Source organism: Grus americana, chromosome 2, assembly GCF_028858705.1.
Source record: "Grus americana isolate bGruAme1 chromosome 2, bGruAme1.mat, whole genome shotgun sequence".
Classification (NCBI taxonomy): domain Eukaryota; kingdom Metazoa; phylum Chordata; class Aves; order Gruiformes; family Gruidae; genus Grus; species Grus americana.
In genome coordinates this window covers 58811365-58832631 of record NC_072853.1, presented here as the reverse complement: position 1 = coordinate 58832631, position 21267 = coordinate 58811365, and the positions used below count along the sequence as shown (strand labels likewise).

The 21267-nt window shown below is 40.3% G+C and overlaps 1 protein-coding gene and 1 long non-coding RNA gene across 4 annotated transcripts; both read right to left on the bottom strand.

Moving 5' to 3' along the window:
• Positions 1-62: 62 nt before the first annotated feature.
• Positions 63-6030, bottom strand: LOC129203166 (uncharacterized). The gene is made up of 2 exons (XR_008575932.1): positions 1055-6030; positions 63-850 (listed from the first exon to the last, which is right to left on the bottom strand). It is a non-coding gene; the product is annotated as an uncharacterized LOC129203166 (long non-coding RNA).
• Positions 6031-14033: 8003 nt separating this feature from the next.
• Positions 14034-18588, bottom strand: MC5R (melanocortin 5 receptor). 3 transcript variants are annotated; one of them, XM_054817262.1, is made up of 2 exons: positions 18520-18588; positions 14034-17490 (listed from the first exon to the last, which is right to left on the bottom strand). In XM_054817262.1, exon 2 carries the CDS (start codon positions 17406-17408, stop codon positions 16431-16433), a length of 978 nt encoding a protein of 325 aa, XP_054673237.1. In that variant the 5' UTR covers positions 17409-17490; positions 18520-18588; the 3' UTR covers positions 14034-16430. The 3 variants fall into 3 exon arrangements, with proteins under 3 accessions (XP_054673237.1, XP_054673234.1, XP_054673236.1); XM_054817259.1 differs by having other exon boundaries at positions 18327-18555; XM_054817261.1 differs by lacking the exon at positions 18520-18588 and adding an exon at positions 18335-18513.
• Between the last annotated feature and the right edge of the window lie 2679 nt (positions 18589-21267).

Sequence of the window (21267 nt, the reverse complement as noted above, 5' to 3'; positions counted from 1 at the left end):
ATTTTGGATCTTGTAGAGCTGGTGAAAAAACAGGAAGTGCATTCAGAGAAAATATCAGGAACTTTTAGCCTCCTCAAAATTTTAACTTGTATTTCAAACAAACAAACAAACAAAAAACCCTCTTTGAAACCAAATAAAACAATTCCTTCCTCTTCCTTTTTCATTCTTTTTTAATTTTTTCTTCCCCAATACAATTTGATGAAAAAAGAAAAAAGCATCAGCAGGAACAAATAGGAAAAATCACTCCTTTGATTTTAATAAACAGTGAAGCTTCATAAAAATACCTTTGAACCTGAAAATATAATGGAAAATATACTAAATGATCAACTTTTACCCTTTTCTGAGAAAGGCTTTTGCAGTGCCAAAACAGTCCTGTACTGCTAAAGCGAAATCATTCTGTAAAATTGTGTTAGCTTCAGTGGCCTTTGTGTGGGAACGCTTCTGAAGCCAAGGGGTCCCTGGGCACTTCAGAAGCCCAGAGAAAATGACAGGCAGAGCCTGAGATCTAAATCTGAAACCTTGACATGGTCACATTTCATAAAAATGGGTCACAAAGCGCAACAAATTTCAGAACCTTAAAAATCTCATAAAGTGTGTTTGTCCTCCTGTGGACATCCATTCATCTGTGGTTTGAATGGAAGACTTCATCCTGTTCCAAAGAGGAATACACCACAACCCAGGCTGCAGACAAAAGCTGCAAGCTGGGGGTAAACTCTTCGAAGTAAATCAGGTAATAGCAGCAGCTACATCTTGGGAACATTTTCTTTTTTATCAGCTCTATTCTGCGTATGCTACTTTTGAAGTAACTGCAGTTGACTCCGTGAGGGCTTCGGGAGCATCCACAGCAAATCTAGGTTAGGAGAATAAGACCAACTTAGGTACATTATCAGAGGTGAATAAACATTCTAACATGGCTCATGGCTATCATAAGGCATGGCTGGGCTCATCTCAGAACCACCAGGGTGCACAAGAAGGCCTCCATGGTCAAGGTCCTAAAGACACAGACATCCCAAATAGCATAGCAGTAGACAAGAGACAAAAATAAGCAGCTTACCTGTGAAACTGGTGGATGGGCAGTGTGCTGTTTCCTTTCTCAGGATGAGAGAAAAGCAAGGTCAGCTTACTGACCAAGAAGAGGAGCAAGGGATGTCAGGTTCCAGTTCTACAATCATAACTGTCTTTTCACTAGAGCCCCTGTGGTCACCCTTTTTTAGCAGCTCTTGTGTCCTGGAAGTCTCTCTGAAGCTGTCACTTTGACAGACAGCTGTGCCTGCAGTGGCCTTGCCACCCTGTTTAGCTGGAACACAACCCTGTGTCATTCCTTTCTGTACCCCATGACTACTTCACAAACTGTAATGCCCCAGCTGCCTTAATCTCCCACTTCAGTTGTTATTTCTCAGAGAGGCTATGTAATTAACTCTTTTCTTCTTTCCCCTCAAAACAATCCATCTCCTCCCTAATACAATGTTGGTTTTACCTTTTTGGAAACAATTCCAGTGTGTTAGACCCTCTGCTATTTAAGTGCTCAGAGAATAATTATGAGGTTGGTAAATCCCGAAAAGTTACTTTCCAAATCAAGGAGGCAACATCAACCACAAACCGTAGAGGAGAAAAAAACTATTCAGCAAGTCTGTGTGAAACAACATTATTTTTTTAATTAACTTGTGAGCCTGCCCTGTAAGCTGTGGCACAAGAGGCTGGTAGAGGCAGCAGCAAAGTTTGTATTTTTTCATCCAGTCATGAAGGTTCTCTAATTACTAATTGAAATGTATTAAAACCTTAAGTCCCAATTATTTCTATCCCTGCATTGGCTCATACATGGTGATGGTTCATGCATGAATTATTCTGTGTTTATATTACGTAAAGCAGGAGGGTGAGGACTGTAGTTATAATATTTGCTAAAATATCTTTATTACAATCCTAATCCTGATCCCAATTTCCAGGCCAATTAGCCTGGTGGCACTGGATGGATAGAGGGGAGCAATGGGATGAAATGTTCAACTCAGTGCTCTTGAGCTAGTTGCTTGGTCATAATGACTTCCCACAGTGTTTGACACTAGGAAAGAGGGCAGTGCTTCTCATGTCCCTTCTCCCTTATGTGAGGGGAATGCATGAATATGAGATGACTGGAACAAGAGAGAACACTCAATCACAGGTTTTTCCTTTGTCTTCTTGCAGTTGTGCAGGTACCTTTATTCCCTCCATGGCCAGGCTGCAACTTTCAGTCTAGGCTGCAAAGGAGGAGAAAAATCCTGCTTCATATACATTGTCCCACGTTGTTGAACTGAAATAAGTAGAATAATACATGATGTGAAGTATCCCCCAGTGGGATTCAAATAGTCTGCCTCTTCAGCTCTCCATTCATTTTAAAAGCCCATTGCACTCCTAGGAAATCTGTTGTTGGTTTAAGATGAGTATTTTCTGGTATTTTATGTCTAATGGCATTCTACAGCTGAGACTGTCTTTGAGAAATTCCTACCCTGCATTTACTGCATTTCCACTCGCTTTTAGTTTGAGAAAAAAAGGCTGAGGCATAATAGTTATTTTCATTCACTCATTCTCTTTTAAGTCCATTAGGAGAAAAAAAAAAATCTAAATCAGAATATTTTAACAGTATAGTAAGAATTTGCAAGAAACAGTCAAACAGAGGAAGAACATCTCAAGAGTCCCCAGTAATGACTGTGGGGTTTTTTTGTCACCTAATCATAGATTATATAATGGTGTATGTAAAATGAAGATCAGCCTAATACCATAGATATGATTGGCAATTAATCAGGTCCTTTAAAGTTCTCCCTGTCGTTCATCTTGCCTAGAAGAAAAACAAGTACCATCAGAGGACATCCGAAACATGTGTCTTCCTTCCAAACATCCTGCCTGCTGCACAAAGATTCATGATGCTTATTTATACATTTGCCAATCAACTTCTCAGCCAGTCTTTGTATCACACCACCCCTCACTGCTCCTCCCTGTGCCAAGCCCACAAAACATCAGGGTGTCGGTAACTCCTAAGGGCCCTGCAATCCTTGCACTGCAGACAGAGAAGCTGGCAAAACAGTCTGCATCAGAGGAACTGAAACGAGTTTTAAAAGGACCCACTCTTAAAAAAAAAAAATCTAAGTAAATAGAAACTTGCACTGTACAAGCACCAGCAAGTAAAAACATCTGTTTGAACGTAACTCTTAGCCAGCTAGATTATGGGGCTACTAAAACAATATCCAGACAACATAGATGTTACTACTAAACAGGAATTTCTGCTCAAACCAAGTTAAATATTAAAAGTACACTTGAAAACTTCAGAACTGCTCTAGAACCCATAAGTTAACACTTTTACTTATTTCTAAATTTATGCCAAAGCAGTTCTCCCATCCCAATCAGGAATTATTGTATCATTTATCTTTTAGAATTTTATTTACACAGTTTATCATCCTGATGGTTGAATGGGTGTCTAAAATGACAGCTCATCCTTTTACTTGTGGGAATTTAAAAAATAACATTGAAAGGCATGAATTTTTATTATTCCCTTGCATTTTACCTCCTCCAAATTCTGTAATTCATTGTTAACTCTACTAAATATTTTGGAGGCAGCAAAAATACGCAAATAACCAAACCTCTGGATGATTAGAGATGCAGTAACGATAGTCAGCACTAAACTAAATAAAGTTAATCGTGGTTGACTCAAATAAGGTTAAACAATTCCAGGAAATTAAGTGATGAATTAAATGTGTCATGTCACTGCTAGATCTGGATAAATTAATTTAAACATAAATTATTCCATGAGCTTAATTCTTCTTTCTATTTTTTATTCAATTAATTATTCCTTCAGCATTTCTCAGCTGAAGCAAAATTTTGTACAGAGTTACTTCACAGTTCAGACTGTTCACTTGTATTGTGATTCAATCCTTGTGTTAAATTTCATATGGTTCTGACGTCCTGGTTTTAACCTGGTCTCATGAAAGCTTCTAGTATGAACCTCCACATTTATAAATGTAGGGAAACTTCTTTTGGACCATATTAATTTGCCCCTTTAGAAGAAGAGAGTTATTACTGTTCATTAGCTTTCTTGGGAAAGAGACCTGAACATTTGCTAACTTTCTATTAAACTACTTCAAAATTTTAAGACCAGAACAGATTAACACAACCCACCAATATGACTTTCATAATAAAGACCATAAAAATCTCTTCCTGTGATTTCTGCATCAAGATGATTGATGTATTAATTCCTCACTATTAACAATTCAGTTTCAGGAAGTTCTTGTCACAACTGTTTTCACAGCCTCTCAATTTATTATGTTAATACAATAGTGGAACCAGACATGAAAGTCACATTTCCATGTCTGGTGGAAAATTTGCTCCATTGATAGTATCTACCTGGTCCTTTTACTTGTGTTTTCTTGCTTCATTCTAGCTCCAAAATGAAACCTGTGCACACTGTATGAAGAAGGGGCAGAGATTAATGACACTTTGCAAAAATAAATGACATGATGAGTCATCTAATATCATTAGGCACTTGAATTTGTCAAGTACAGAGCATGGAGACAATGATCCAGCTAAACAATTTACTCAGAGTACATCTACCCCTTGCATTGGGCTACAGTGCAGAGGTCTTTGAAGAAGCTCTAAACAAGCCGGCGTCAAGACTGTGGGAAGCATAACAGGCACAGACACCGCTGTCAGCAGCTGGCTGTTACACTTAGCCCAAACACAACACCATATTTAGGTGGCTAGATTACATGGGAACCTCAAGTCAGTCCTTGTGCCATATTTTCTTTTGTTCTGCAGGGATATTTGGTCTACTTGTAAGGTCACTACCACCATCCTCTTACCCCAGAGTCATCAAGGATGCAGTCCTGCAGATTTCAGAGAGTTTGCACTTGTAAAGAGCAGCCTGTTCTTATGTATTTGCTTGAATTGGAGACTAAATCAAGAATGCTGCCATAAAGTTAATGAACAGCAGTTGCCAGCCAACTACAGATCTTTTCAAAGGAAAACCTGCAAACTGAAAAAGATGCCCTCAAACCATCTGACTGCAGATAGACTAAAGGGATTTTAGACCAGATGGCTACATATAGGGTGAGTAATCAAAGACAGCAGCCTTAGTAAAACTAAGGTATTTTAAAAAAGCTTTACTTGTTTTCATCCATCACTGATTTTCTTTTTCCCACAGGATGAATTCATTTTAAACGTAGTCTGTTTCTGTAATGCAGAGGAATGTGTTGCTGCAGAAGGCACAAGCAGTGCTTATCACTAGCTGCTATGGAAGTTCTCAGTGGACCAATAATACTACTAGACTGAAGCAGTAGATGAAAGAGGTGAAAGAGGAAAACTGGAAAGAAAACCATTATAAGTGCAACAAAAAACTGTCTCATCTGCAGCACAAGCGATACAAAACAGCAGTACAGGGTCACTGACAGCTAACCAGCAATAGCCCTAATGCTCCCCACAAACAGGGAGTCAAATGTGCCTTAATAAAGAAGTAGAAAGGTTTTTAAGTTATAGAAGAAAAATAATTTCTGCAGAATAAAAATCACTTCCATTGATTTTATAAATACCTCAAGTTGCTGCAAAATATTAGCTTAAAACCATGGATGTCATTAACAAACCTCCATCTAATTTCCACTTTTTTGCATGTTTCAGGAGCAAGCATCCTTTGTTTTACTGAGAATTTTCTAACTCCTTCAGAAAATAACAGGGACAACTTCACACAGGCTTCTGTCTTTCCCTTGTTTGTGGTTTTGCCAAGGCATTTGCAAAACAAATAACACCTTTAGATTACCAGCTTTCTTTCTAAACCCTTGAGCTACAGTTTGAGCATGCTTACCTCTGGAATCATAGAATCATAGAATCATAGAATGGTTTGGGTTGGAAAGGACCTCAAAGATCATCTAGTTCCAACCCCCCTGCTGCGGGCAGGGACACCCTCCACTAGACTACGTTGCCCAAAGCCCCATCCAACCTGGCCTTGAACACTTCCAGGGAGGGGACATCCACAGCTTCTCTGGGCAACCTGTTCCAGTGCCTCACCACTCTAACAGTAAAGAATTTCTTCCTAGTATCTAATTCAAATCTACCTTCCTTCAGCTTAAACCCATTACCCCTTGTCCTGTCACTACACTCCCTGATAAACAGTCCCTCCCCAGCTTTCCTGTAGGCCCCTTCAGGTACTGGAAGGTGCTATAAGGTCTCCCTGGAGCCTTCTCTTCTCCAGGCTGAACAACCCCAACTCTCTCAGCGTGTCTTCATAGGAGAGGTGCTCCTGCCCTCTGATCATCTTCATGGCCCTCCTCTAGACCCACTCCAACACTGTGGAACTTCTGAGCCTCACACTACAGGCCAAAACTGAAAGAGTTATCAGAGTACCTGGTAGGAATTCCAGTGGCAAAATTATTACGTTTAAGAATCAATAGTTTGTCAAGTTGAATTCCGTTGGTCACTTCAATCTAGAGGTACTTTGCTATATTGTTGTACTAGCAAAATCCTGCCTCTGCCTTACAAAGTGTCCCTGTCTGAGAAGAATTTTAAATGAAAGCAGATATTATATTGAAAGTACAGTTAAATTAAAACATCCGTAGGAAAATGTAGAAACCCATCAAGCAAAAGTTTTAAAGCGTGTTTCCCCTGTGACCTGCTTATTAGAAAAGCAATGCCTATCAGCTAAGTCTATTACTAACATCTAAATCAGCAGCAATTAATATGACACCTTTAAGCCTTGAAATCATATTGACTGTGACTGTTTCAGTTAATTAGTAAAGAAAATGGGTTGTATTTGGTGTGTTATCAGAGGACAAACCTAAGCAGTACAAGCATTTCAGAGGACTAAGGATGCATTAGGAGGGCTCATTAGTGTTTAAGTGTTCTCAAACAGTTTGAAAAACCCTCCAGACACTTTCACATTCTGCAAGTCACAGTGTCCCACTCTCTATCCTTAATCTATGTTTTAGCAATGTATGTATTTACTTATTCAAGCTCCATTCACTGCAGTGATCATAGCTGCTGCTTCAGAGTTTTTCACATTGCAAAGAAATTCTGGACCCGTTAACAGAGATGCTACTCACAGGCCACCAGCCTCAGCCCAGAAACTAAGGGGGGGGAAATGAATACACCCAATTGTCTTTATCCCCTGAGGGAGCAACCTCATCAGCAAAGCCTGCACTGGTATCTGAATACTTCCTCCTGTGCTCTCACTGTGTCTGGGCTCCAGGGGAGAGGAAGAAGAGTCAGGGCTGGAAATCCACTTTTTGAGAGCAGGAAATGCCCTGCCTGCCCCTGCAGCCCAGCGGGGACTCCAGAGTCACAGCTGGCACCACAGCACAGAGCATAACCCTTTTTCTCAGATCTGGTACAGGAGGGAGCTAAGCTTGGGACTATCCTACCACTCCATGTTATACCATGGATGCCTTTTTGGGGTCTCAAAGTCCAGTTCTTGAGATTGTGTGATGACTTCAGAGAAGTGCTGCTTAATCACAAAGGGTCGAAATCAGTATTTCAGAGCTCTGCTTTCAAAAATAACTCACCTTTAGCTCTCTACCTTCACCCTCAGGGTGATGCTATGCTTCCGCAAGCAATCTTGCAGCAATGGTTTGAGATTTCATTCATTAGTGTTTGCAGAATACTTTGAGACTCTCAGAAGGGAGATGCTACTGAATTCTAAGTATCTATCTGCTTAATTAGCTCTGTCCAGAAGTCATTTTACCCAGTCAAGCTGAAAAATCAAAAATATCATAGAAAGGTAAACCACAGACCAGAACAGAAGAAAACAAAAATCAATTTGGGGATGGTTAAATACCTCCCTATTTCTCTGTGGAAAAGGCTTGTGATATCTCTTCCAAAGTGCATGACTGTCGGGGCCCCACAGACACCCCCCTCCCAGGGCTGGAGTGTGGGTGGGGGGAACCTGCTGCAGGCAGTGGTGACCTAGGGAGAGGTCTGGGAGCAGCCTCCGCGGGGCCTTTCCTCTATCAACTCCGTTAGTTCACCCCAGATTTCCTTCATTATTATTATCCATATTCTTGTCATTGGATGTTTTTTTTCACAGCACTAATAACACTGGCACTTCTCTGGCCATTATTAATTCAGCAACGTTTTAAAGTATGTATAATTCCAGGTGTTCAGCCTCCCTGGATCTTCGCTCTGGTTCTTCCCTGAGCATTAAACCTTTCATTATTCAGTCCAGTTATTTATTACCCTCTTTACAAATTCAGTACAATCTTCTGACTGACATTTTCAATGAAAGGTCATCTGAAATACACACGGTGTTCCTTGTATCATCTGCTTTCCCCTGTAAAGGTCCGCCAGAGCTAATGTTGTACTTGTCGTCTATTTACTCATTACATTGTGCAACACGCCTTTGATCCCCCGCTTGTCTGTGTGCCAGGGCTGTCTCCCATGAGGTAGCTCTAGGGTGGCTTTCCTCTTTTCCATCCCCTTCTAATTAAGCTGGACATGTTTTCAATATCCCCCACTCTAAATACAGTTCCAGTGTATTGCTTAAAATGCCACGGCTAATTTCAGTTATTAATCGCACATCACTGGAGCGCCAGTGGCCAACAAAACCAAGGAGCAGAAAGAGGAGCTGGGAGCCTAAATCCACCTGTCCCTTGTTGTACCTAAAGTCCTTGCACCTTCTGAAGCTGAGCACTTCTGCTTTGGGCAGCAGAGGCACTGACAGCTACAGACAGCAGATCCTACCTTAAAAATAAGACCAGTCAAAATTAACTGAAAAGATGTTTCTCTGCTTGTTTCACCAGAGGGACTGTCAGATTTTCCCAGAGTGTAACTAAAACAGCAGGCTACACACCAAATACCATTTTTTTGTTCGCAATTTTCCTTCAAAAATCCACCTCCAGATTCAGAGGTGGCCATGCCAATGTCCCTTTTCATAGTGAAAACCTGAATATTTAGCAGCTTCACTGTGAGATGAAAGACCTGGACTTCATCCAAGGACTTACCTCCTACTTCTTCATTTTTCATGCACTTTATGCAGGGACATGAACTGTCATTAGAACTGTGCCTGAAATTCAAGTGATTCATCTCTTTCCTCTGCCATTTGAAAGGAGGGCTTTTTAAGCACCTGCTTTACAAACTGTGATTACCAAGCAGGGCACTTAAGCCCAGAAGCTGAAGGTTTAACCTACTTTTTCCAAGTGAGTTAAGGGGGTTCCTTGTAAGCTGACTTTGCAGAGACCCCCCCCATTCAGAGCATTGGGTCCTGGGGCTCCTGTGGACAGCTGGCAGGTTCTCTGTCTGAGGAACATGAGAAATAAAAGTATTTGTCAACACACTGATTTTCCACTGTTTAAAATATTGGTATTTTCCTTTATAAGGAGGAAGGAGCTAGAGACTTACCACATCCTAAATTACTACTATATATCTTTGTGGGGAGAAGACATCTTACAAGACACTTCAGTGGAATGGGATTCAGTAATACCTGGTGAGGGTCTTGCACACAGACTTTCAGTCAAGTTTCCAGCACTCACTGACTCTTCCTCTAAAACTGACTTTGGCACAAGTTTGTCTACCAGAACATTTTTTAATACAACCCAGTCCTCACAGCAGGAAAAGGCAATTCATCTTCATCCTCTCTACAAGTGAAGCACGAACTTAACACAGATTTAAAATGCTTGCTTCTTCAGGCTCCACCACTCATCTACCACTGTATGAGCAGAGAGCAGGAATATCCTCTCCTTGTTATAGCCAGGGCTCTTTATGTCCTCTGGGAAAAACTTTTGGGAAGGAGCTACTTTTGGTTTCAGTGATGTATCTCTGAGCTATGATCAGTATTGACACTACTAATAATCATGTTGCTATAGATTGAAAACAAAGTTAAAGTATAGGAGTATTTCCTGATACCCTTTGAAAGGAAGAATATCCTGGACAGATTCCCCTGACTTTAAAAAGCACAAGGAACTCGTGAAGCAGAAATAATAGTAAGGTCCCTGTAAGGCTATCCCAGCACTATGAACTGCTGGGATATAGAAATTCTGGAATTTAGGTCCTGACTCAAAATCCATGCAAAGCTTTCCAGAAAGCAGTTCAGAGCACAGCTGTGACAAGCAAAAGGGATAATACAAAGATGATAGGTACTCCTAGGGTGATTTTTTCAGGGTAGTTGAAGTAGGCACAAAGTTTCTGTGCAAGATACAAAAGCCGATGAAAAGGCTAATATACAGGCAATGCCACTTACTGCTTGACAAAAGTAACTGTGTCCTGTTACAAACTGGCAAACTAGAGAGAAGATTAATCTCATTTTCTTTGCGGGTTTATGTTTTGTTGCTGTTAATGAGGTCATTTATGCAACAGGACATCAAAAAAGTTCATTTGGTGCCTTTGAAAATCACCTGGAGCCAGCATACAAAGCTTATAGTTCCAATTCTCGTCTTGCTTTAATCAGGTGTAAAACCAACCTAATTGAAAGGAGAGGAGTGACGAATCACCATCTGGAGGTAGCTGCACAAATTACATTCCTACTACCCTTCTCAAAGAAATGATGGGCTTCCAGAAGAAGTTTGTGTCTGAACTTGGGGTCCCTTATCGTCAGCCATCCAGAGCATGGCTGCGACACACTACAAGGCCCTTTTGCAGTCTCTCTGGCCAGGCTTCATTCCCATCAGAGGTAGGGACATGGAAGCTGTGTCCATCAGATGAGTTCTGCTAAAGAGCTGGGATACAGCCAAGGCATGTACTTGGACCTGGAAACACAGAAGCACTCCTAAGCACTGCATTTTGCATGCTGATGTATGACCAAAGCCCTCATCACTGAAAATGTAAGCCTATTTAGAGAACAGAGAGTATGTGTTCCTATGAGCATTTGCAGAGAGGGAGTTCTTTCAGAGATCTTGATATTTTCCAAATTATGGAGCATGCTGTACTAAATGAAAGTATATTGTTACATACTGATAAGGAAAGAATAGGGAACAAAACATGCAGCAGCATCTGGCACTGTGGAAATTTAGTTTTCACCTATATCTGGATTATCATATGCTTATCTGGTCCCCTCGAGTCAGAAAGAATATAGTAGATATAGGAAAACAACGTAAGGACAACAAGGTATGAAAATACCAGTACAGATTAAATAGGCTAGGATTCTTGGCTGGAAAAGAGAAACTTTATGGGGCAATATAAGGGAATAGGGTAATGAATGGCATGGGGAAAGTGAATGGGGACCAGTTATTTCTCTTCTTTACAACATAAGGACTCTTTACAACATAAGGAAGAAAACTTCCAAGCAGATGTTTTATAAGAGAAAAAAAAATCATTTTTCCACACAACATATCTAAACTGTGAAACTTACTATCACAAGATGTTGCAGATGAGTATAAAGAGATCCAAAAGTGATTACATAAATTCTTGTAAGAAGCATTCATTGAGAGCCATCAGTCACAAAGGTGTAAATATAACCTCCTGCCCAAGAAGTCCCTAAACCATAGCTTGCTAGAAGCTGCAAGGGCATTCCAGAGGATTACAATGCACATGTCCAGACTTTGTATAATTGCCCTAAACAGCTGCTCTTTATTTTGATGGAGGCCCTTCACTCCCAGTGCTCAGTGCAGCCAGTTACACGTTCTTAGGGGTTTTTAGGCAAGCAGCCCAAGAAGAAAATGTTCTAGGGATAGTGCTTAAGGACCATAAGAATTTAAATTTTCCTAGATCTTTAATGTGACAGGTGCTAGGGGAACTCTTTGTTCTATTACACAGATTCACTATAATTTTCAAAAACTCAGGATGCAAAAAGTGCTTGAGGTTATTTTTTTCTACTTCAGATTTAGACTGCTGCTTGGTTGTTCACAGGTGGAAGAAATATGCGAGAAACAAGCAGCAAATTGGAAAACTGTGTAACAAATAACTGGGTGACAAAGAGCAGAAAGGTTAGAGAAAAAGACACTATACATCCTCACTTTTCGCTTGTTGATGTCGTTTGTGATTGTACTCCGTACTTGGGAGTAAGACCTCATACACATGTAGGCATGGTAAGTATAGACACACATATACATACCTCAGATTCTCCTTTTCTGTCCTGTATGGAGAACAAGCTGGATCCAAGATGCACACAGCTCAGGTTGTAATACATGATAAAATCAGAAAAGGAGGGAGAGCATCTCACCTGGACATAACCTAGCACAGAGACTTATGCAGGCAGCTCCATCGCAGCCTGCCTGACTCTCTGTCCCTGATGTGGGGATCCCCATTTCCACATCCGTGTTCCCATATCTTATTCACCCACCCTGCCTAACAGGAAGGGCACTGTGCATGCAAACCAACACAGCTGAAGACTGGGAGCATCCATTGCAATCCCTGACCACAGCAATGGTCATCACAAGCTGATCTTCTGTGCAAGAAGCTAACTAGCAACAGAAGAGGGAGTTACTGCAAGAGAGGCATGAGAATCCCCAACAAGGCTTTGGGGACAAAACAGAGTCCTTTGAGATTTCAGAGAGCAGACGGTGTGAGGGAGCTGGTTGCTTTCCCACAGATGTATAAACCTTTTCTGCCTTCTTAAAGTTTGCGTGTGCAGGAAATTCCTGTGGGTTTTGCACTGATTTTGCACAGGATTCCTGAAAAACACAACTAAAGCCTCCAGAGAGCCACTCAGAGAAGGTTTTCTAAGAGGAAAAGCTTACGCAGTGGGAGTGTGCAACCCACTCTCAAAAGGGAGTTGGACATTGGTTGCACGGAGGGTGCAGGCCTGTAGGCTGTAGAGCAATCATCCCTCCCAGCCCAGACCCAGAGGCAGTAGTACTCAGTAGTCAGAGCCCTTTGTGACAGATTTGTGCCCATTTGGGAAGCAGGATCATAAAGCCCAGGATCATAAACAACCTCTTTGCTCCATTCAGTTATGACTGTTTTGTGTTACAGGAGACACTAAGGCTTTTGGAAAACTAGTATTTCCAGGTACCTTATTGTGGCCTTGGCTTGGAGAAAAGATTCAGATATTCTGAATGCTAGTATAGGAGCATATAATAACCCATAATGTGGGTATATAGTAACCCATAATGTGTATGGGATTATCCAGGCAACGCCATCATTTGCAAAAGCCAACCTTCTACTTCAATCTACTAAAGCAAGCAAAACTCGGAGCAGCATATGAAGTACTTTGGTGTAAGACAGAGCAACTTGCCTATCATCAACCACCCTTTGCATTATTATAGACTAAAGAATCTGGTCTTCTGCTTCACTAGATGAAGTTCTGGTGCAGCTAGAATGTTGGGTTGTTGACGTTTGGGGTTTTTGTAATATTCTCCCTGCTCCTACTAATCTACTTAAAATGCAGATGAGTTTATAGAAGTTGACCCCACCTGCAATAGGAATGAGTTCAGAATAATTTCATATTAAAACCTTTAAAATAGTGACACACAAGTTAGAAGCAGTGAAGTGTTCAGTCACCAAAGCAGCAGCGGGCAATAGAAGTTGGTTTTGGAGCTCTGGGACAGAAATACTGTGATTTGAGCTTATTTCCAATGACTGATATCAAAATATAAATGACTGGCAGTGAAAGCAAGAGTAGTATCACTGGCTGTGGGGACATGGTGTAATGCAGCCTAACAGCTAATTTTTTCATGACTGTCTTTTGACAACAAATGTCATGCTTACACAATGTTTGCTCATCCCAGTCTATCAGAATACATAGTATTTTCCAAGCTCTGGTAGAAGTGAAAGCATGTTAAATGTTGCTTTTATTCTGCAGCTAAATAGGAAAAAGAAATAGATTAAAACATCATGTGCTCCCAGAGACTTGTATTTTACATGCATTTCTATAGTGTAAATAGGCTTTTTTTTCAGGAACTGTTCTAGCCTGTTCTTGAAAATACTTTCATTTCCTCCTTAAGCTGTTTTAGCTCCCCACCTGTAAAGGTTATAATGAGGATGTGATGGTGATACCTAGAGGACCATGTCATGTATTAGTTTGTAACTCTCTTTCAGAATGTGTTTCTTAGTAAGGCATCTGTTTAAACAGAGAAGTGAAAGCCTGTAAAGCAGTATTCCCTCCGTGAATAGTCTACAAGGTTAGCGGACACGTTAGAATGAATAACTGGTAATAGTGGGTTTTCCAACAATCCAGTTTAATAGTTTCTTCATATGTCTGTGTTTATACATCAAATAAACTTCCAACAAAAAAGTAATGTACAATTCAAGAAAATACCCAAAGCTATTACAGTTTTGGCTTCCTCTTTGTTGATTTACAATTATGTACAGGACTGTCTTATTTGCAATACCCAGTGAAGATTTAATGATTTATTTACATCAGCTGGTGCCTTTCACTATGCAATTGAAATGTCTCCTTTTGGTATTTACATTTATAATAGGAAGAACCCACTCTTAGGTGCCACTTATGGATAGGGTTAAGAGGTGGACTGAAATGAGGCAAGATTCTCACTACCGACTACAAACATACCTCTGAAATCCTGTTTTCAGATATAGCTGAAGGAAGATTCCAGCACCTAGTGCACTGATATTGCCATTACATTTACAGTCAACATAATAAGGTGTCTCCACTGAGAATAACATTCCCACTCATGTCGGAGGGAGATATGTGCGAGCTGGAGGCAATATATATTTTAAGGTGCAGCATAACTCTGGTGCTAAACATTCACCTGACTTATCCTGCCGGAGACCTCCAAAGCAAAGAAAGACACAAAGTATGCTGTCTTTCTAAATGTGTGGAGGAGAATCTTTTACAATTCTTCTTAAACGAGAGATTAAATTAGGAGGAGGGGAAAATGATACTTTTATCATAATATGCAAACTATTTCATCACAGAATAACTTGGGTTGGAAGGGAACTGTGGAGGTCATCTATTCCTAATCATTGAAAGCAGGGCCAGCTTCAAAGTTAGAGTCAGCTTTCAACTTAAAGGAGATTGTTCAGGGCTGTGTCCAGTCAAGTTCTGAATACCTCCAAGGATGGAAATTGCACAACCACTGGGCATCTATTCCCATGTTTGACCACCCTTACGGTAAAAAAAATTTCCTAATCAGTTCCTGCTCAAAACTTCCACCTTGAAGGTATAACCTAAGGCCCATTGAATCAATCATAGTCTTGCTATTGACAACAACAGTTTTAGAGCATCCCTAAACCAAGTATAACAAGGGTTATTCTTTCAGCTTTTTGGAAGAAATAATTCATTTTTGCAAGCTATTTTCTGATATCTAGTCAGTAGGGTACCACTGCTTGAAATATTTTCATAGTTTATGTCTCAATACGAGATAGGTACCATCCATTGGCATCAAGAAATCAATGCCACAGTTGCACTTCCTTCATGTGTGATAAATCCAATATTTTTGCACATTACACAGCTGTTGCAGAACAGCATGTTTATAAGAGCATGACTGGATGCAAATTACTCACACAAAGGGCATGAGGGTTTCACCTTTGAATCCTCTTAACAAAGACAAAAATTGTTTGGGGAGCAAAAGTCAGGACTCTGTTACAGCTACATGTGCCTGAGGTTTTGAAATCCCTGTTTTGCCATTGCCTGCTATGCCTTCTGATCATCAAATTTGTTTTGTCTCTTCCAGCTTGAAAGATGCAATCTACGGTACAGCTTCATCCAGTAACAAAAGCTACTCACTCCTAGCTGAAACACTTTTTGAATGTCTATGTAAAGGCTGCAACTCACCCATTCTTTCTGTCTCCACAAAACATTACATGACTATCTAGAGGCCATGTACCCTTTACTTCCCTAGTGCTGATGAATAAAGAAAACAGTCCAGCTAGAATCAGCTCAGTCTTCCTATTCAGCCTTAAAATCCACCTATGGCACATCTTATCCCACAGTGATAAGAACACATATAGTCAGATATGACAAGGTACTGTATCCAGCATGGAAAATCTCATGGTAACACTGTCCTTTTATGTAATACATATTTTATGACAGTAACAGTTATGACTGGAATACAAGACTGCTGATATGTGCATATATATTGGTCACAACTATTGAGCAAGGTATGTGAACCCTGATAATTAGAGCTACTCCTCTTACGTTATGTTTTCAGAAGAAAATAGCAAAAAGCTGTTAATTCTAGGCATGAAAATAAGCCATGTTGTATCTAGAGAGGCAAAGAATATCAAGTGAAACACACACAGAGAGGCTGATGTGCTCATTTGCATGGCAGGTCACACGCATTGCATTTAGCAGAAAGGAAAATAAGGCTTTCCCTGAATAATCCTCTTAGAAGATCCAGTCTTTAGTAAGGTAAATGAGATTCAAAATATTCTTTCTCCCCGTAATACAGATGTACAGAGTAGCTCTTACCACCAGCGTGAGAGATGTGTATGGAAGGAAAGAAAGGTAAAATCACGTATTAAAAAATGGTTTCTGATTGCTGCCAAAATCATGACGGCTGAACGAAGAAAGATGTTCCATAAGCATTTCAGCAGAATTACAAGATGCAGCAAGATGTTGCATTTCAATTTTCTTCCCTGGCTTGGTTTTTTTCTTAATACTTGTTTGATAACCCACAGACCATTCTCAGGCTATAGCAACAAATTATCTCTTTGAAGGTCTTCCTCATTTCTTGGCTACGAAAGGCATAGATCAAGGGATCAATCACTGAGTTGCACATAATGAGAATGAGGTACATGTTGAAGTGAGACATGAAGCAAACACAGTAGAGGTTTTGAGGGCAGGAGATCATCAGGATGAGATGAAGGAAGAATGGAGCCCAGCAAATAATGAAGATGCCAAGAAGCATAGTCAGAGTGATGGCTCCTTTCATGCTGGTTCTTTGACGGACAGAGTTGTACCCAGGCAAAGCAGCTATTTTCTTCACGTGAGTACGAGCCAGGAGGAACATATGGATGTACAGTGAGACCATGAGGAACAACATGGTAAAAAACATAGTGATGAGACAAATAATCACGGAAGTTGATTCATAATAAAGAATGAAGATAATACCACAGCCTGTGCAAAAGGTCCAGATGCATGCAATAATAAGCCCTGATCTTTTCACTGTCATGATGTTGTGATAACGCAGGGCATAGAAGATAGTGATATACCTGTCTACTGCTATAGCCAGCAAACTGCACATGGAAGCCACCACAGATATGCAGATCATTGAATCAAAGACATTGTCTATATGACGGACAAAGGCATCTTCCATAATTATGTGTCTGTTGTTTATTAAGTATATTGTTATGGTCTCCCAAGCATTAGACACACTAACCAGCATGTCAGCCACTGCTAAACTGCAAACAAAAAAATACATGGGTGAATGCAAATTCTTGTTCTTAACTATTGCACATATAACTAAGATATTTTCAAGGAGGCTTATAATGCCCAGAGTTAGGAACACCTCAGCCGCAATGACCACTTGCTCACATGGTGATGACTTGCTCTTGACAGTAGGCTCAGTAAAGTTGCTGCCAAAGGCACTCAGGTTTAGTTCAGAAACATACAGTTGAGAGGATGTGTTCATCTCTGGAAGCAAACACGTTCTGTTCTTTCTGAGGGACTTGCCAAGGAGTGCGGTAAATGCATTTTCCAAAAGGCAAAAGACCCTGCCAAAAAAAATAAAGCATGACGAGAACAGGCAGAAGTTGACAAAACAAATATCACCCATTTCTATTTAATTTGGCTTGTACACATCCTGCCTCTTCTACACCATATTCCTTTACTGATTCTAAATTAACTTCTGATTGGCTCAGAGTTTTTCTACTCATCCTTACTGGGAGATTAAAACCACAAACTAATGAAGAGATTCATGTACTCGTCATTCATAGTTTTGTTTATTCTATTCGGTCCCCCAGAAGTGAGCACAATGTCCTGGAAATTCTGCTGAACACCAAGCAACAAACAATTTTCAAAGTCTCGATTCTCAGACCCCAGAAATGCCGTAGAATATAGTATTAGGTTTGGCAGAACCTGCTCACTTGAATACAACATATAGAAGTTTGAATTATTGCCACAACTAAGAATCAAACATTTTCAGTAAAAGATTTAAATGCTTTCCTGACCTTTGTACTTCTTAAGTTCGTATGAACTGTGCTATAAATAGCTTATCTGTGCAATACTAACATGCTCACTTAAGAGCATAGTATTAAGCACCTAACGAAGGCAAATTCATACATTTCAGGATACACTAAGGTTACAGAATGAGTATGGGTGGAATTCTGTTGTAAAAATAAGTTTTCTATTCCAGATCATATTTTATTCAATGCTCTTTTGGTAATGACAATATTCAGGGCATGTTTTAAGCCATCAGATTCTTAATAAGGGGAACACTTAAACATGATTGTCAGTGACCTGTTGCAACTAAAATTCAAAGCATATAAAGCTAAATCATTTTCAGTTTTTTAAAAATGACTTTTTGTTTGCAATCAAGAATTAACTGTACCTATTTACCAGAGCTGCCCCTTCAGCTGCTCTTCCTCTTCATCGCCTGCAACCTTTCCTCCGGAGAGCAGAAGTTTCAGCCCCCCTCCTCACCCAGCATCTGGCGCTGGGGACTCCTTGGTGGGAATAGATAACAAAAATAGAGGAATGAGTAAATCCATAGAGTCAAGGCTGACCACGTATAAATTACTTACCGTGCAACTGCCTTTTTATAGACTCCAAGCAATAATGACTTCAGTACTCAAACTGTGGCTCCTCCTCCCCTTCTTTGCCCCTCTGAACTTCTCTCTCTCTTTTCAGATTTTTCTTTTTTTTTTTTTTTTTAGCAAAGGCTTGGGTTTTTACCACCATCTAGTGGTCTTCTCTTGTCTTTCTAAGTGAACAGTGATTCTGATCTAAAATTCATGATGAGCTTTTTACCATGTTAAGGCAGAAAATGCACTAGGCACGCTACTCTCCAAAAATATTTCTTTTTTATTTTCTCTGTTGTTGCTGGTACTCTCTGATAATAAGTTCATACTGCAATAGTAGTCCAAAAGAGGTGAGAGCAGAAGACTGTTCTTGAAGTGGGAGGCTTATTACTGTTATAAGCATTTGTCTTATATTCACAGTTATAATTTTGCAAGAATAAGAACCGCAATTACAAAACTCAGACAACATACCGTCAATCCCAGCACACCACTAACAGAAGGTTTAACTCAAGTAATTTGTGTGAAAAAATAGAACAAATAAACAGTTGTGTTGCGGTCCCCTTGCTAGAATAGAGATTTCGATGCAGATGTGGAAGGAGCACACAGTGCATCGTGCCGGGAGCCAGGGCTTCCTGAGATGGATGTGAATTCCCCCAGGTTTCACAGGGTCTAAGAGCTGGCAAACTCCATGCTCAGTATTGCAATGGCTGAAGTCCCTCTGGGTCTAGCAGTCAGGCGGCCGATGCTCATTCTGGGCCTTACCCAAAAGGTGGCAAAATCAGTGCGAGTCTTTTCTTCAGCAAATGAGCACTGCTTCTGCACACAGATTGAGGAATGCAAAGCACACATCTTCCTGACACTGCCAAATGCCCTTTATGTTATCTGTTAACCATCCTGTCAAATACCATGCAGGATTTGAAGTTGGCTTGAGATAAAAAGTCTCTGCTTCTTCAAGTCACTACCTTTCCACAAATTAGAGGGGTGGGGGGTTTTCATGGTATACAACAGCTTCAAATGCTTATTTTTAATCTATGGCATTTTTCTTAAAGAATTGCCACCAACAAACACAAACTTTATTGCTGTATCCTGTGCCATTTTTGTGTTTTCAGTGTTCAGAGAGAGTTTATTGTTAAAATCATCTAAATCCATATTTCCAATTATTATATTCTACAGAGGCTTCCTCTATTGTTACTGCTTATGTACAAATAGTCCCTGCACCACAGGAGACAGTGAAAAGCATTTTTATTCATTTGAGTAAAATGGCTCCTCTAGCATTATGCGGTTATAGTCAGGAGATGAACTTTGCATCCCCCTTCTCCCCACTACAGGAAACAGAATTTAGATTATCACAAAAAAAAAAAAAAAAAGGTAGCAAACTATACTCAAGTGCAGCTGCTAGATCTGAGCAGATAATGCCAGCTAGCAAACAGCAGCACTCCCTGCTGTATCCAACCAGCCTGTGTGCCAAATTTGAGCTCATAGCGCTTCACTATGCCCAAAAGAAAAGAATAGAGGATGGTCATCTGCAATTCTCTTTCTGTTCTTTAGTGTACAGCATATTTTAGTTCTCCTAGGTTATCTTTAGTTATCTTAGTTATTTTTGGTTATCTTTTCCATAGTAACTGATTTTCCCATGGACCCTGGAAATCATATACCTAAAAGTAAAATTCTACTTCTTTCACTGTTCCTATATCTACCACGAACTGTGCAGATGCTGTGCTCTTTCCACTTCTAATTATTTCTCTTCCAGTATCTTATCTTTTTTTTATTACACTATGTCTTTAAATTCTGTTCATCTTCCCATTCACAAATTCCTCTGTATGTTCAGTTTAATAAACTTCTTTGCAGCCTGGCTAATCTGCCTTTACAAAAGTTCTCACTGTACCTGGTAGGACTCAGTAGACCAGCTGATTACAGGAAATAAATCACACATCAGACTGGATTGTCTGGCTGTTATTCCTTAGAGCAATGCCAGGTCTCTCAAATATAAATTACAAATTAGCCTGTGGACTCTTCTTCTACAAACGAGACACTGCAGGCATAAATCCTGGTACAAGTGTCTATGTTAGACAAAGAAACTCCCTTATTTACAAAACCTGCAAAAAAATTACCTACCTGGAAACTGGGGTAGTGATATAGATGTAGTTTGTTTATTTTAGAGGATGAATTTTTTTTTTTCCTAAAAAAAGAGAGTTTTACCATTATATTGCTGCAGCAAGAAGCTATAAGCATAATAGCTTGAGAAGCAAGAAGCTGAAGGGGCACCCAATTAGCAGTGGGTGGAGCCGTGCAGGTGAGTTATAAAGAGGGTAAGTAAAGGGGCATGAGAGCAGATCTTTGGATTCTCTCAGGAAACCTCCAAGAGTGGCTTCACTTTCCAGCTGGAGGACTCCTGACAATAGGCTGGTCTTTCATGATCTCGGTGTTCGGCTCCCTTGTTTTTTCAGTTAAATAAATTCTCTGTCTCTACAAACAGGTTGGTGCTCGGTGTTTTTGAAGGCCACAAAGATCACGTCTGGAGTGACAGTGTGGGCAAACAGTACTCTGTGTATCACAAAGCCTGTGTTGGTACTTAGCTGCACCATCCCAGCACAAGACCTGATCCCTCGAGTTGCACACAGAGAGGACACCCTGAGGAACACACTGAAGCCTCCGTCCTATCCCCAAACCAGCATTTTCTTTACACAGGTGGAAGGAGGAAGGGAGGTTGGCTTGGGGTGTGGGTCCACAGGTCTCTCTGCAGCATAGAAA